Source organism: Apteryx rowi, unplaced genomic scaffold (genome assembly GCF_003343035.1).
Source record: "Apteryx rowi isolate R43461 unplaced genomic scaffold, aptRow1 scaffold_117, whole genome shotgun sequence".
NCBI lineage: Eukaryota > Metazoa > Chordata > Aves > Apterygiformes > Apterygidae > Apteryx > Apteryx rowi.
The window spans coordinates 92,556-109,084 of NW_020447386.1; the positions used below are offsets into that span (position 1 = coordinate 92,556).

General features: G+C 36.3%; 1 protein-coding gene across 4 annotated transcripts in view; it reads right to left on the reverse strand.

Annotated features, from left to right (window-relative positions):
• PRKD3 (protein kinase D3) overlaps nucleotides 1-16,529 on the reverse strand; it is a 54,983-nt gene that overhangs the window by 5,976 nt on the left and 32,478 nt on the right. For all 4 annotated transcript variants that reach the window (XM_026082392.1, XM_026082401.1, XM_026082373.1 and 1 more), the window contains 9 exons: nucleotides 15,994-16,177; nucleotides 14,321-14,444; nucleotides 11,375-11,452; nucleotides 9,443-9,719; nucleotides 6,173-6,225; nucleotides 5,697-5,769; nucleotides 2,289-2,395; nucleotides 1,544-1,705; nucleotides 983-1,081 (listed from right to left, as the gene is read on the reverse strand). In XM_026082392.1, the coding sequence (XP_025938177.1) occupies nucleotides 983-1,081; nucleotides 1,544-1,705; nucleotides 2,289-2,395; nucleotides 5,697-5,769; nucleotides 6,173-6,225; nucleotides 9,443-9,719; nucleotides 11,375-11,452; nucleotides 14,321-14,444; nucleotides 15,994-16,177 (1,157 nt within the window). The remainder of the gene's footprint in view (nucleotides 1-982; nucleotides 1,082-1,543; nucleotides 1,706-2,288; nucleotides 2,396-5,696; nucleotides 5,770-6,172; nucleotides 6,226-9,442; nucleotides 9,720-11,374; nucleotides 11,453-14,320; nucleotides 14,445-15,993; nucleotides 16,178-16,529) is intronic.

The following is a 16,529-nucleotide window of genomic DNA, read 5'->3' on the forward strand; positions in this document are numbered from 1 at the left end:
ACAAGGTCCACATCAAGTCCAACACTAAACCCAAGTTAACAAGCCCTCCCAGGGTATAAGAGAAAGCAGTGCACTAAAAGCATCCAGGTGGCTCTCCTGAATCCACTCCACATAACATTAACTTCATGGGACCCGAAGTAATTCCCTGATGTAGCCTAGTAGCCGTTCATTTCTGCACATCCTCCCCAATATCCATACCACCTGAGGTATCTATGGTAGAATTGACTGGGGTAAGTGTGGGCAGTATGTAAATATTAATATTGCTAAATAGCATTGGTCTTAGAGAAATTAGCTATTTAGTTTATATTACAATGTAATATCACACATATTGATAATGAAGAACCCCAAGCAAGACAAATGAGCCAGCCCTTTTCACAAGAGCTTATAAGCAAGCTCTTGTGACAGACAACAGCCAGAAGGAAGAGGAGATGCACAACAGGGAAGCAGTTATTTCCTAAGGTCAAACAGCACTGGAGCAGAAATGAGGACTGGTTTTGAAACTTCTAGTCCAGTGCCTTTTCCTCTGGACTATGCTGTCTCTATTAGGGACCTATTTTTGGAGTTCACACAGAAGATCACTCCAGAAAGTTACATTTGACGGCCTCACTAATCCAGAATACTGATTTCCATGCACTATTCACAAGCAGAAAAAATAGAGGCAGTCTCTGCAGCCTTGCTGAGTGTTGGCAGAAGTTGTACTTCTCATTCTCCTTGGAAGAAAACGCTGTTGTACAGCTTTGTTGTGAGATGGGATCCATGTTTGAGGGGAAAAACCTGACACAGACTGTCAAAGATAAATCTACTAGTCCAGGGGGTGGAATTAAAAGAGACAATGCAATACATGTACTTCAAGTTATTCTAGACTAAGTCAGTTGAACTATCCCACAATGGATCACTTTTTAAGCTGCAGTGCCTATATTTCCTTAACAAAGGATGACGAAAAGTGTTGAAAGAAGAAAGATTTTTTTTAATCTTTACTCACTTGAGGGAATGGCTCTGCTGATGCTAGTAGTACATTTTCTGGTTTTAAATCACAGTGCACAATATTCTTGAAATGTAAATTCCTCAAAGCAACAAGTATCTACAAAAAAGAACAARCATTTTCAAAACCAGTCAACTGACTGAAAATGTCTTAAGTATCAAAAGCCACACACACTARGCAGTACAATAACTTTTATCTGCACAGTCTTCAAGAGTTAACCTGTTTATACAGTACAAGTACTATTTTTGCCACTGTATCAAGACTTGGAACTGACAGTTTTTATTTTTCTTTTTAACCTGAAGACCACATATTAGGTCTTTCTGAATGCTAAGCTTTCTGACAAGCATCTTTGGATGTCCATAATTTTATATCTTAGGAAAGAAGGGCAAAAAATTAATATACAAAATTCTTTCCGTATTTATTCAACTTCCATTAGCTATGCAGCACCTGTGCTGTGTCTCTAAAATAACAATACAGAAAGCCCCTTCTCTGAACTCCATTCCCAGATTATGGAAGACAAATCTAGCCTATCCTCTGAAGAAACAGAGACTGAATGCCAACCTGCGTGACCATGAACTTAGTTATACGTTCTGGCAGCCGACTTTTCTCACTGGAAAGAATCATCTCTAGCATATCGCCATGCAGCTTCTCCATCACAACAAAGACCCGTTCTGGGGTTTCAAACATACATTCCAGGTTTACAATCCCAGGGTGGTGCAAATTCTAAAATAAAGTAGTATAGGTACATCAGTAAACAGCATGAAATATTCTGAATTATGCAGGTATGTTGAACTACAAATCAAAAAGCACTTAAGTGGAGAGTTAAAGATGAAAAATAAAATGCCTGAGGCAAAAAGCTAGCTTGAAACATACATGCTTGAACCCATGAAACATGCTAGCTATCATCATTAAGACTAATTTGTTTGACACTAAATATGCTAAGTGATTTTATATTTAACACACTCAGTAGCTTGAGTACAGAACACACAAGAATAACATCCATAGATCAATAGGCCAGTAGTGACAAGAGAGCCAAAAATCATACACATTTTTCTGCTACCAGAGGGAGACATCATGTAACCAAAGTACATGTGGATCCCCTACAGGTAGTAGATACTACCACCAGGTTATCTGCTCTACCAAATACTCAGAAATTCCCACACTTGTAAGATTCCCTCTTACAGAAAGATTCAGAAATCACACAAACAGATTTAGAAATCAATTCAGAGCACTTACACACATTACAAATAATCTTATTAATGACTTATTTGAGAAACTGCAATGTGATCTAGAAATACTTTTATACCTGGAGAATGGCTACTTCATTACGAAGCTGACTTTCCTGTTTAGTTGGAAACCTCATCTTGTCGATGACTTTGATAGCTACATCCCTTCCAGTCTTTCTATGTTTTCCTAAGAAGAAAGTCAATGCCAGACATCAAAAAGCAGAAGCAATTCATAGCTATAAAAAATTACAGCAGAAATTCCTTTTGGGGGAAACAGGTATATTTTGTAGAATTGTAGAATATATCAATATTTATATTTAAATTTACAACTGGTATATGAGTAACAAGAAGTGATCAGTCTGAAAAGGAAGGTTGTAGATAAATTTAAATTGGTTACTACTCTGCTGTCAGGCAGCACATCAACCTTAAGTGAAGCTTTCCCTTGCACAAGGGACTTGCAAATTAGCAAGTGCTACCAAAGCCTACGGAATCCTGTCTCTAATGTAAAAAATGTTCAGGACAAACATGAAGAAAAATCTACAAAGTCCTCTCCAGTTGTTTCAGCAAATGCTTTCACGGGCTCCACGTGCACAGGAGGTAATACCTAATACTCTGTGTGAATGCGGGGTAATTGCGTGCCACAAAGAGGAAAAGGTTAACTCCCAGAAGGCAGACTATTGTTATCAGAAAGCTCTAAAAGACTGTGGTAAGGTAGAAGTGTTGATAATGCCAAATACTTCTTGCTGCAGCCTGCAACAGCTGATTGAGAAACATTCTGCAATACACAGATATTTCAAGGGCTAAGTGACTAGCTGTAACTACTTACCCACACTCCCCATAACTGCTAAACTGTTTTCTTACACATTCAAATCAGCAAGATTAATGGGATCACATACTGAAAGACCTTGTCAATCTAAGAAATGTAATATTAATCTAAAACAAATGAGTCTGTAGCAAAAAACAGAAAGTAATTATCTGTTCAATGACAGGCTTGGAAGCTATTTTAGGAAGAGGAATCGCACACGGCTACAACGCAAGCGGCGCAGGCAAGTCTACTGTCGCAGCTAGGCAGAGCTACAGGGAGCCCTACAGAGCGCTCGCTACCAACCCAGCTAGGCCTCACCTGCTGCTCTGCAGTCAGCACTGGCGGCTGGGGGCTTAGGCAGGGCATGGGAATTGCTCCTGAAGGCTGCTCCACGGAGCGACTAACGTACCTGCCTTAAAGATCATCATGAATAGAGGGTCAAAACCAGGTTTATCTCCACTGGACAAAATACGGCAGATTTAGAGATATGACTCAAGTTCCAAAAGGGTATAACAAGGCTGCCAAACAGACTTAAAGACTGAAGAGCAAAAAATAGTTAAAAGAAAATTACATTAGTCCTAATAAAGGCATTACACCACACAACAGACTGTTACATGAAATAGTATAAAGCTAGAAGTCTGGAAAGACAGACCAATCTGGGAAGTTTTGTCATTCTGTATCTGTAACAAATCAGCAATTTTTAGGAAAAATATTGGAAATGATAGCACCCAGCCATAACTTATGGCTAGCATGATTTAAAAAACCCAAAATTCAGGGAAAGCGATTCTGGCTCCACTAGACACCAAATTATATTGAAGTGTAGCAGAAATATCATCAGTTATGAACCAAATGCAAAACCCAGATGACAAATACCGGGTTTCAAGAGATGTAAAAGAAAAATACAAAACCAACAGAATATTTAACTACAGAAGCTAGACTGGAGCTAAAATTGAACATGAAGAAAGATTAACAGAAAGGCAGGTTGAAAAGTCCTTTTCCTATGCAAAGCACTACAATGGTTCAGGGAAAGTTTACATCACTAAGAAATTGCCAAGAATTTCTTTTTATCCCTCCACATTTTTCAGACCCTTCAAAACTAATCAAAATAGAAAAAATAGAGGGAAACCACTCTCATGGAAAGAAACAGAAGCTGGATATCACTATCTTCTAATTATTGATTTTCAATTTGTAAAAGTTGAATTTTTGTCCAGAATATAGGACAAAAAGGAGGTCAGATCTTGTAATAATTAAAATGCTTTCTGCAAAGTATAGGGACACAGCAGTGGAAGCAACTTAATTTATCTTATTTCTCTAAATAAAGGATGTTATTATTATTTCTGTAAGGCTAAAGAGGTGGGGAGAAGAGAATATTGTAAATTACCAGATCCAGTCTCCCAAACACCAGCAACAGTCAAGCAAGGTGCAGAGTCAGCAAAAGAATCTGATTAAATTCTCTTTTCCTGCTCTTTCAGCTTGTGATTTTATTCTAAGAAATTTGGTACATCCTGTATATTTTAACACATAATTAAGTGAAAAGATTTAATATAAAAAAGCTTCTCACAAGTATTTAATATGCAAGTATTTAATATGTAACCATGAAAAATACCAAAATGAGATTTATGTAAAAGATAATTTAGGAGCATATATAAAGAAGATCAAAACGTTAAATATTAAAATACTATCTGAATTTACAAAACTTCCATTCATGAGAAGCGGATCATACCTGAATTCACAATATACTTTAAGAAATCGGGGGGGGGAGAGAACCTCTCAAGAGTGATGTAAACCAGAGCATCAAAAACTTATAAAGTAATAAACTATTTAACTGCATAATCAACTCATAGAAGAATCAAAGCCACAATGTTTTCCAACTAGAAAAACAACATGACAGAAGTAGAAAGGTTCCCACTTTTAAATCATTAGTTATTTTTTCTTCCTTTCCAGCTTTACAGTCTTCTCTACACTTCAGATAGAATATGCGGGATAAAAAGGAGACTGACAGAGTCCAGATGTTATGTTTCTAGTATCTCTTTTATTCATGATTTATAAAGAAGTTATAAGTTTTGATATAAGCTTTTATATAAAGAGGTGATAAAGCTACATCTGAAACCCGAAAATGATACCTCTTCACAAATAATTTTCTTCTGCTTTATCCTGCTACAGGAAATTTGTAGTGAAACTCGTTTGCATAAAAAAAACTCTTGTTTGTGCCACAGCACAAACTAGAAAAAAATGTATTCTTCTAATTGCTTTCAGCCACATCTCTCAGATATCAGTTTAAAAAAAAAGGTATAATCGACAGCCCTTTAAATAAATGACTTCTTATAGTGTATGATATGGACAACAGAATTAGAATTTGCAATAAGAAAACCCAAACCACTAACCAAGGCCTGAATTCAAATTAGAGATTGCTTTGCATTTAACTGTGGTCAAAATATGATGTATACTCTCAACTGTTTTTGATGGCAACGCATAACACTGAACATATAAAATGAATTGTAAGAAAGACTCTAAATAAAACTGCAAAGCGACTAAATCAGAGTAATTCTAACAAAAATTTTTACAAGATAAACATTACCTACACATTCCAGATTCAGCTAAACAAATATGAAAATGGTAATTATATCAAGCAAACAGACCCTCCACCTTAACTAAATGCCTAATGGAATCTACTATAATTTACCTCCATATACAATGCCAAACTGACCGGAACCCAGAACTTCATCAGCAAATATCTGGTACACAGAGCTGATATCCTAATGCATGTAAAAAATAAGATAAAAAAAATTTTAAAAAAAATCACAAATTTCAGGAATAATCAAAATGTTCATAAGCTTATTGGTTAGTACTGGCTAAGCTGTATTTAAATCATATGTTAATCAAACTAGGTAAAGGGTGCCATCACTACCCCAAATAGAATGGAAAAAAACATAATGAACTTTTCCTGAAGAGGTTCCACTTAGCTGCACTGTATGCAAGAACACGCGCTCATATAAACCAACAGCTTGCTGAGTGAAGAGATGACTTCCAGTTAATTATATAACACAGAATTCTTTAGCTACAGTATATCCTGGTGTTGCTTTCTCCTTCAGACACTATAAAYTACTTTGGAATACCCAGATAAATAAACAATGTTGCTATGTGATGTATATGACTCACCACATTCTCCTGGACTTGGCAATTTGAAACAGAGATGCTTAGAGATAACTCCTCTGCAATAAAAAATAAAATATAACAGAATAAGAGAACAGGACGTGCAGCCTTTGATTGTAAAAAAGAAAAAAAAAGATCTTTACTGACTTCTAACTTGGTCTTGGTGAAAGGATTTTCATTGATGTTCTGCAGAAACATCATATACTCTTGGACTCAAAATTCATAGATTGATTAGATAAACCTTTCTGTGTTTGGGGAGGTTGCTGGGATTATTTGTCCATTTTTATCATATCACTAATTACAAAAACAGTAAAACAGTACAAGTGTGTAGAGGGTAAAGAGCTGGAGACCAAAAGCAATAATACCATGGTAGTTGTATCACAGTTCCTTGAACTACCAAGAACTTCTGGTAGTAACAGAAAAATACAGATAGGAGGATTAGGTAGACCATTTATATTCAAACAAACATGGTTACTAATTTTCTGCAGCATCAAGATATACAGAAATAATGCATAAACATAAGTAAAGAGAAGGAAACAACTCAAGTAAAGCAAGTAACAGAAGATTTGAAAATTAAAAAAAAAGAAAAAAAAGAAATCCACAATTTAAACGATCTTAGTTTTGTGAATAAACTATAGAAGCATATCAATCTCCAGAATTTAAAAGCACATTTAAGAGGCTTAATCTATGGTACTCTGCAAGTAGAAGTATCAGATGTAGATAAAGAACTTATTTTCAGCAGGCAGCAGATATATACATGAAGTTTTCATCACAGGAATAACATTGTGATGAGCAGAAAAAGAGATACATCAAGTCAAAAACACCCCTTTTCTTCTGACTTCAAGACAGAGGTCAAGTTTTTCAGACAAATGAACACCTAACTTTTGCTATGTTAACTTTCAGAAAGTAGAGAACAAATTCACATACAATGTAAATATAGAATATACTACAGATTTATTAGCACTCTAGAAAGAGCCTTTAGCACCCTAAGACCAGCCTTGTTACTCTAGAAACAGTGTCAGAGAACAAAGAAAATGCCTGCATCTGATTTTTGCCACCTGTGCTTTAAGTCAAAGAAGGAATTTACAGACTTAAGTAACAAATACTAGTTCTCAAAAATTAAATTTCTCTGAACACTGCATCTGAAATATGAATTGGAGTTATAACTATGCATATGCCTACTGATTATTGTTCTCTCCTTAAGACTAGTCAAGTCCGCACTGGTGTAAGAGTACAGGACATAGATATATGGGAAAAAGCATATAAAAATTACTAAGGACAACACACACATGACAAACTGCAGCAAGACTGAAATAAATTAAGTAAGAAATRAAGACATCACGGTTTCTGAAACTGCTTAAGAGAACACATTGAAACCTTGTCCACAGATGTCTGGAGAGTAGAAAATATCTGTCGTCTTACTCTAGGTAGAGGTTGAGTTACTCTCTCCAAATAAGTTGATTTTTCTTAGTGTCTGAAATATGTAAGAATAATGACTGAAAATTTGTCATGTATCTGAAGAAATCAGTATATTTAATGCCAGAATTCATTTACATTCAAAATGTCATCTATATCAGATAATAACTTACTGAATTGTTCCTCTGCCTTTAATCTCCCCTTTGTCCTTTCAGATCAGAAATACCCTACGAAGAGTTCTGCTATCCCAAATGCCAGGTACAGGGGTCAGGAAGGATTTTTTCCTCTGGGTCAGACTGGAAGAGCACCCTTTTTGTTACTTCCTGGCTAGAACATGGCATTAATTGACTAGCTAGTGCCTTTTGGACATTTTCACATGACAAATTCACTGCTGCTGCAAGTATTTCCAGTACTAGCAATGTCTTTCTCCTCTCCTGCTCTTTTTATTCTAAAAATAACATATTTGAGGCTTTGGATTGTTTTAAGTCTAAGTTTCTTAAAGGCTCTGGGAACACATTTTATGGCTCACAGAGTGCAAGAAGGAGGGGAAGAACAGACACTTAGTCGGCATTTCAGAGTTTAAAAACCAACCTGCCAACTTCTCCAAGAATATGAAAACACCATTCAATGATTCAAAGTAGTTTTTTATACTCCTACAATCCTGAACATGCGGAAATACTTGCCTGTATCTACCCCTGTATCTCTACTCCCTATCACTTTCAAGTTTTAATATAAAAATGCAGTTATTTATACCTGCACAAACTTTTTTTTTGGAAAAAGTAAACAATCTCTGCAAGTCTCTCAGCAACAGTAAATCTGACATGTTAAAAAGCAAAAACAGCTTTACTATACGTATTTGGAACTAATATGGAAAGTRAAGTTCTACATATGTAAAAGGCCAGTTATGAGATACATTCTCACGAAGTTACATTTCACATGCAACTTTCTTCACCGTAATTAAATACAAATACCAGTACTGACACTTGTTTGTCTGCCATTTCAGACCCTGGTTGTATTTGCAGCAAGTGCTTACGATTAGCATTTACATGTTCTTAACTGTTGCTGATGTTACCATTCATCCAGAGTAACCAGGTATCAGAGACGGAGAAACTAATCCTGCAAGCAAGTATACAGCTAAAAGAGGATGAAGGAGTAGTTGGAAGACAAAAGGAAACTAAAGAATGGAAGCATAAGCCTCAGTACAGGATGTGAATGAATGCTGTTGCAAGAAACTCAAGAGCCGTCTGAGGAGAAAGACCACAGTACATAGTTCAGCAAAGCCTCGATAATGAATTTGATCCTATGCTAGAGAAAGAAAGGGAGGCCACAAAACAAAGAAGAGTGTCTTTCTTCCTAGTACCTGCAGCTCAGCAGTTCTTTCTACCACTGGCAGCATTTACATTTCATCACTAACTCCTTTCCTTCTCCTTAGCTACAAATACCTCTCGCAGATTTGAAAGAATGATAAGAGATAATACCAGACAGCATCCAAAACTAGTTCTTTCAGATTTTATATATATTTTTTTAAAGTATGTTAGAAATACTAAAACCATGGTCCCTTTTTACATCAAGTCACTATGTGTGCGTTCTTACACTTCCATGAYAAAGCTTTGTAATACACATTCATATTGAAAATCTGATTCTTAACTACTGCTTGATGCTACAACAGATGAAAAGCTTTCCCCATGTACCCTCCACAAAGTCAAGTGACAACTTCTAGAAACTTGTGGAAAATTATGGACCCAATTCAGCAGCGAATAGATACATCTACTTCATTCTACATAACCGTTTTGCTGAAATGGAATCTGTATTATTAACAGCTTCAGAATACGAATAATAGTGCCTTGTCTGCCTGCTTACTGTGATCTTTTCCTTGTCCTGCAGCAGTACAAACGCTAGCTTGAGGAGTGACTGGCATCAAAGCCTGACGAATGGCTTTCTCCCAGCCCTGAGCTACGTCAAGTCCAACTCCGGTGGCAGCAAGAACAGGACTGTGATGGCTGCTGCCATTGTTTTCTCCAACAAAGTACACCATCGTGTCAGTGATGATCTCAAAACAGTATGGGTTGCTGCCCTGCACCATGTTTGAAAAATCTCGAGGCTGAGTCACCTGGAGAATTTCTGAAAGTGGAATCTCCTGAAGAAAAATATTAAAGATTAAAAAATGAAAACATAGAAAATACTTTAATACACTGATGTTCAGAACTTAAAATGTTTGTAAAGAAATCAAAAGCAAATATATCAAAATATCAAAAATTAAATATCAAGCTTCATAACTAATGTCAAACTGTACACAACCACTAACCCCCCCAGCCTTCTAAACTCCTCTATACATTCCTAGAAAGACTTCCAACCCCACCACAGTTCTCTCTGTACATTTATTATTCTTTATTCATACTGTGTTTATACACAGTATGAAATCCCCATTACATACAAATGATGCACAAGTATAGAATGACCCTGCAGTTTATACAGCTTAACTAAAGATGACCATGACTGGGGGGAAGGGGGTGAGGGGAGTGAAACAACAACATTATGAAGAGGATGTGATTAGGTAAGCCAGGCAACAAGCACCGCTTTATAGGTCTACATCATTTTCAATAAAGGTTCTCTTTCATATAGATATTAACAAYTCCTATCAACCCCTCTATCTTGTCACTGCAAGATCATGGTATAAGCGGCATTAGAGAACAGATCTGAAGGAAGAAATGGTTTTAAGTTTACACTAGCTGGAGAAGGACATTCCACGCACATGTGGACATGTACAAGTGTACATCACTTTCAAGAGTCRTGAACAAGCAGGTGAATACCAGGCTGGTATTAGGGGGGAAAATAAGAGACAGTGGCTTATTAAGAGAGCAAATAAATGTAGATATAACCACTGAACGATTCTAACAGCAGAGACAAATAACCTGAAATTTAAGCAGATAAAAACAAACAAAAAAAGGAGTGGGCAAGTTGGAGGACTAAAAGCAGTGGCAGGACGGAGTAACAAGCAAGGAAGGTATTTTACCAGCTGTATTTTGAATACACAGGGCAATACAAATATCAGGGAGGTCTGAGAAGAAAAGACTGCATTGGTCAAGATAGGGATGAAAAGGATCTGGACAAGAGTTTAGCTGCGTGTACAGAGAAAAGGCTTGATCTTAGAGATGTTATAGAGGAAGAAGCTGCAAGATTTGGACCCCCACCTGAAGGTGCAAGACAAGAACAGGAGAAATCTTGTTTATACATTTGAAGACATTTCCTGAATATTCCACCACTAAACACATCACTATATTAACAACATGCTGAATTTATTGCTAAGCTTCATTTATATAATGCCAGGCCGCATACTAAATTTTCTCTAGATCTTGCTTAAAACTTTTAGTTGTACATACAGTTGGGAATAATTTTATTTTGGGAACTTCAAAAGAAAATACATAAGCATGCAAACTTTTAGTCACAACTTCTAGAAGGTGAAAATCCTAACTTTTAGCTAGGCTGGCTACCAAGCAAACCATCTAGTAATTGTGAAAAAAACTTAATATGCTAAGCAATTCAGAAGAACAGTACATATAAAACACAACGAGAGACATACTCAAGGTGCTTAAGAGGGGAGCTGCATGCAACTTCTGAGATTTAGTCCTGGTCCTTCTTATTTATAAGCTTTGGCCAATAATTAGCTTGTTTCAGTTTTGATTACAGAAAGGGAACGGAAATAATCCTTATCATACTACTTACAGGAACATTTCAGGTCTATAAAGCATTCTAAGTAAATCAAGTGCAACATAATTACTACTCGTTAATTACCTTGTAATATTTTGTTCCAGATTCATTTTGAAACAGTGTGAGGCATTTGCTGTCCAGTCTCCAGTAATGTCTTTTTCTCTACAAAATGCATAGTACAATATCATAAGGAATAAATCACTGCCAGGACTTTCTTTTCTGGTTATTTAAATGAAAAATGCTTTAAACTCCTAAGATCATCAAATAATGTTAATCTACATTGCATTTTAGACTAGATACATAAAAAAATATTTGGGGATCATGGGTTTGGGGGGGGGTTGTTGGGTTTTTTGGTTTTTTTTTTTTAAACCTCAGATGAGCCTTATAATATTATTTCCACAAACCTGAAAAAAATATCACTTACCTTACAGTAATTATGGTGATAACAGTTGTTAACTCCTAGAGGAAACAGTCTGCACAGGTTTTACTCCAGGTGCACGTGCTCACAAAAATCAAATTATTTTCACTTAGTAATAATTGTGGGACCCATGTTTGCTTCCTCTGTGCCCTCAAACCAATGTCACAAGGGTTTAAGGACTAAGCAAGCCTAACAAGTCCTTAATTCTTTTGTCAACACAGAGTTCTAGAAGGTCAAAAGTTCACAGTGGCAGGAAAGAAAGATGGGTTATAAGATTCAAATGGTCAAAACATCTGGGGGGGGGAATCATAACATACAGCAAATAGCCATTTTATGGAAGCCTCCACCAATGAGTAATATCTTCTCAACCAAAAAATTACATCCAGAAGTTGTTGCACATAACTATCTTATATTTTAAGCACAAAAATATTCCTAAAAACAGAAAGACTTTTAGAAAGCTAACATGGCTGTATAGATCTAACTTACTTTGCTTGCCCTGTGCTCTGTTTGTGCTAGTTTGAGACTCATTTTGATTTTTCCACGAGAAAAAAAATCAAAGACCCTTATGTCTGGCCTAGGATGACAAAGTTTAGAAATGCCCTTACTATACTAAATGCAGAGCTTAATTCACTTCTGTCATGGGAATGCAAAGATTATCTGCATGAGTTAGTCAAAGAAAGCTAGCACATGAATAATTTAACTAGATGGAATTCTAAACCAGAGCTAAGTGGAAACTGGGTCAAGGCATATGGGTGAACCTGTCCTTTGGACATATAAGCTGTTTATTAAATTATAAATCAGGGAAGACTGTTTTTGAGGGGATGGTTAAGGAACAGGTTGGGTAAGTACTCAGGGGTTCAAACTGCTAATACACTATAAGAAGAAAGGAAGGTCTTGGAGTGTAGAAAAACAAGAAAACAGACAATAAGGAAAAAAAATGATTATAAAGAGTGAAATACTCTGTTATCCAGGGTCAGCAGGAAGTATATAGATATTGCTGTTAAAATGAACCTCTGTGGAACTCATGGAAAGCCCAAGTTGTTTCAGGAATAGGAAATAGTCCCATATGGCTGATAGCAGAATGGTCAAGGGAAATAGCTGATACTGTAATGCCCGATACAGAAGCTTCCTCCCATTAGGTTTGAAAGCTTGCTTGGCTGAAGATTTCTTGCTTTGGAACAGAATACTTCATTTGGGCAGCCTTTTTAGTAGACTTCATGTATGAAGCATCCAGGCTGATGGAAGAAAAAAAAAATCAAGCTATGCTGAGGCATACAATCTGATCACTGTTCTGTGAGAATGTCCAAAAGAGTCCAAGGAAAAATATAATGGCTGTATTGAAAGATTATGTCAGAGTCAAACACCAGGTCTGCCCTGAACACTGCTAGAACCATTCTTCTGTCTACCACCTGGCCATATTTTTCCTATATTCAAAAGATGATAAAAAGTGTCTTTTAAGGAGCCTGGGCTGGACTCTCATCTGCAAAATGTTACAGATATTTATTTTGGTTTCTGATAAATAGTTATTTGAAAACCGGACTTGCAAAGAATGCTTTGTAAGGCAGTTTTTGACAGATCACTCGTGGTGGTCTGTTCAGTTGATGACAAAGAAAAGCAAAAATACTACAATAACTGGAACTGACTGGTATCACCCCTCAACTTGATTTCAGCGTAGCCTAAATAACTTTGCTTTTCTACATTCCTCAAGTCCCCTTCAGTCAGACTCCTGCATGGAGACAAAGAATGCGAAAGTATATATGCTGCCTTTCACAAACAGTCTCTCAGCATGACACACTGTGCTTCACAAACCCTAGGAATGTCTTAACTTCATCCATTTCATTCATCCACTACAAGTACAAGAAGATTCACTCTCTCACATTAGATAGCTTCAAGGAAGTCAGTTATTCTTCCTCTCCTTCCTCCTCAATACAAAATACAAAGGGGCTTGTCTAAGAAGGTTCAATTAATTAAGGGATCATTACCATTATCTCTGGAAACAGACAACGTAAACTTTTTGGAGGATGCTTGCATATTCAAGAATATACAGTCAAGCCTTCATTCCATGGACATCAAGGGGAATAGTGGATTTGGGTCCCCCCCAATAATGCTTAGTTCTAGATACAGTGAATTGCTAGGTATGAAGGGCTTTCATGTCTACACATTAATATTTAACAAACAGCTTGATCATTAGGATTAGCACTGTTAACTATTTCAGTACTCATACTAATTTCCACGTTTTCAAGTAGCAAAAACATTGATACAAATATATAGTCCAACTCCTAAACAGAAAGAAGCTTAAGCAAACAAATTATTTCAATGTTTATCTAGGGAGAGGTGAAATCTTAAACATGCAATTCATTTGAGACAATTTAGAGGTGCTTCTTTTTAAAAAGTGAAAAACAAAAGTACTGTTGAGTCACCACATGAAGAATTTTGAAGAAACTACAATTTCTCCTTTGCACCAGATCTTCTTTTTTTTTTTTTTTATATAAAGAACATCATGGCTAAGTACTTTCAAATGATACTGTAAATCAGACTAACTAAGAGAAGTAAAACACACCCGTTTAGATAAATAATTTAAGGTAATATATGAAGAAACCAAAGTCACTGACCAGATTGTCTCTGCTAGTATAGTGGACCATCCATCCTTCCTTCACCATTGTACTGCTCTTCCTCTTTGTATGCTTGATGGACTGCACAACCCTCATGAGTGGAATATTATTGCTTGTTGAGGGACTAAAAGAAAAAAAAAGAACCGTTAACATTTAACAAGTTAAAATACAACAGTACTGCAGTTATACTGACACTATACATTTAGTCTGTAATTTTCAGGAACAGGGGTCTTTCTTCCCATACAAATTATTCCTTTGACAAACAAGGCCAATTTCTACATGAATGGGTCATCATCAGCGCTTGCAAGGAGATTCTAAAGAGCTACATGGTATCTGGGATCCCGCCAGCTCTCCTAATGCAAGCACTGCAGTACTTACACTACAGGAACATGAGGAGAAAAAAAACACTGGAAAGAAGACACTAACAGAAGTCGTCATCTCTCAGAACAGCTAACTGCATGCTTGGGTCTTAATCCAACATAAAACTATGATTAACATCTGTATTGTTATTACTTTCTCTTGTCTATGTTAGTAGATTATGCTATTTCATAATACTGTTGTTACACTAATAAAGGTACTTAAGTGTACTTTCAATTTATGAAAATCTAGAAAGGCATTTATGTGTTATTTCAAAYCACACCTGCACTAGATAATTTATCAATGTTCAGTGATATTAACGGTCATGCAGACAAGGCTTGACAATCTTTGACATTCTGATACACTCAAATTGGCTGCTTACATCAGACCTCCTACATGTGTTGCTAGCAGACAGGTTTGTAACCACATGAAATCACAAGGCAGAATCAAAAACCAAAATGTTAAGATGCTTTAACATAAATTGTAGTTATACCATTGAATTTGCTGCCACAGGATGCTGTGCACATGAAGAACTGTAATAGGTTCAAACACAATTAGAAATAATAGAAAAATACTATCTAGAGATTAAAGACAAAAAAGATACTACTTCCACCTCAGGAAGTCCGTGAGCTATAAATCAATGAAAGCTGGAAAAGTATCACTATATGCTCTTCCTGTTCTTATACGTCTCTTTACGCATTTGCTATTAGCCACTGGGCTAAAATGACTTTGGTTTGACCTAGCACAGCTGTTCTTGTGTTTTTAAGACTAACTTAAGAGAATCAGGATGACACTATTCATAATAAAGTAAAGAGACCAAACTTGATTAAAGAAACTGCATAACAGTTATCTGATGCAAAACTTAAGAAAAGCACATTCAAGTTAAACAAACTGCTGCCCAAGGGGTATATAAGCTACTATGTGAATATCAAAGCATTTAAATCTCGAGTAATTCCTTTTAAATCACCACATGTATAATAGGAAGTAAATTTGGCCTAAGTTACAAAGATCTTAGTCACAGCATTATTAAGCCAAGACATTAATTTTACCATGTTTTGATAATCAGGTTTTATTTCTTTGATAACAGTCATAGCACAGCAATTATTCCCATGAGAAGAGACTACATTATTTTAATTTATTTACATTTCAGATTTGCTTGGGACAGAATAAATTTACAAAGCATTTAAGTTAAAAAGAAACAAAAAAAGCATTTTAAGCAGAAAGATTGTGCTATCCAGGAACGTTTTACTCAAAGTTTGATTTCTTAAGATTGAAGAAAGCACGTCCAGAGCACAGAAATCCGCACTCTAACTTACCTGATAGTTTTGACAGCTTCTTCATCTTTGTCTGCATCAAGGTCAGATGGATCCATAAAGAACATTTTGTCTTCTGGAGGAGAGGGCTCTTCAACATCATCCAGACCCCGACTACCATCACTGTTCATTTCACTGCTATCAACTTCCATTGGCATGTCCAAATCCTGGCCTGGGCTAGCAGGTTCTAGAAACAACACAGGAGTTGGACATTATTTCAAATGCACACACCCACCCACACACCCCAACACAAAATTTCTTCTCCAATTCATACTTATGCAAGTAAACATAAAAGTACAATAAGAATACACAAAATCCTCAACTTTTTGATTAATGATGCAGAGTGCACTAATGAATATTATCCATTTGGATTTGCTAAATGTCAAGGCAAGGGAGACCCAACCAAAACAAGAATTATATTGAAAGAATCATAGTGAAATGCTTAAGGTCTAAATCCACATCTCACAAAGTAATTCTATTCCACAAATGAGCAGTACAAAGTGACCTCTTGATGGTTAGAGATGACCCAAACCCAGAGG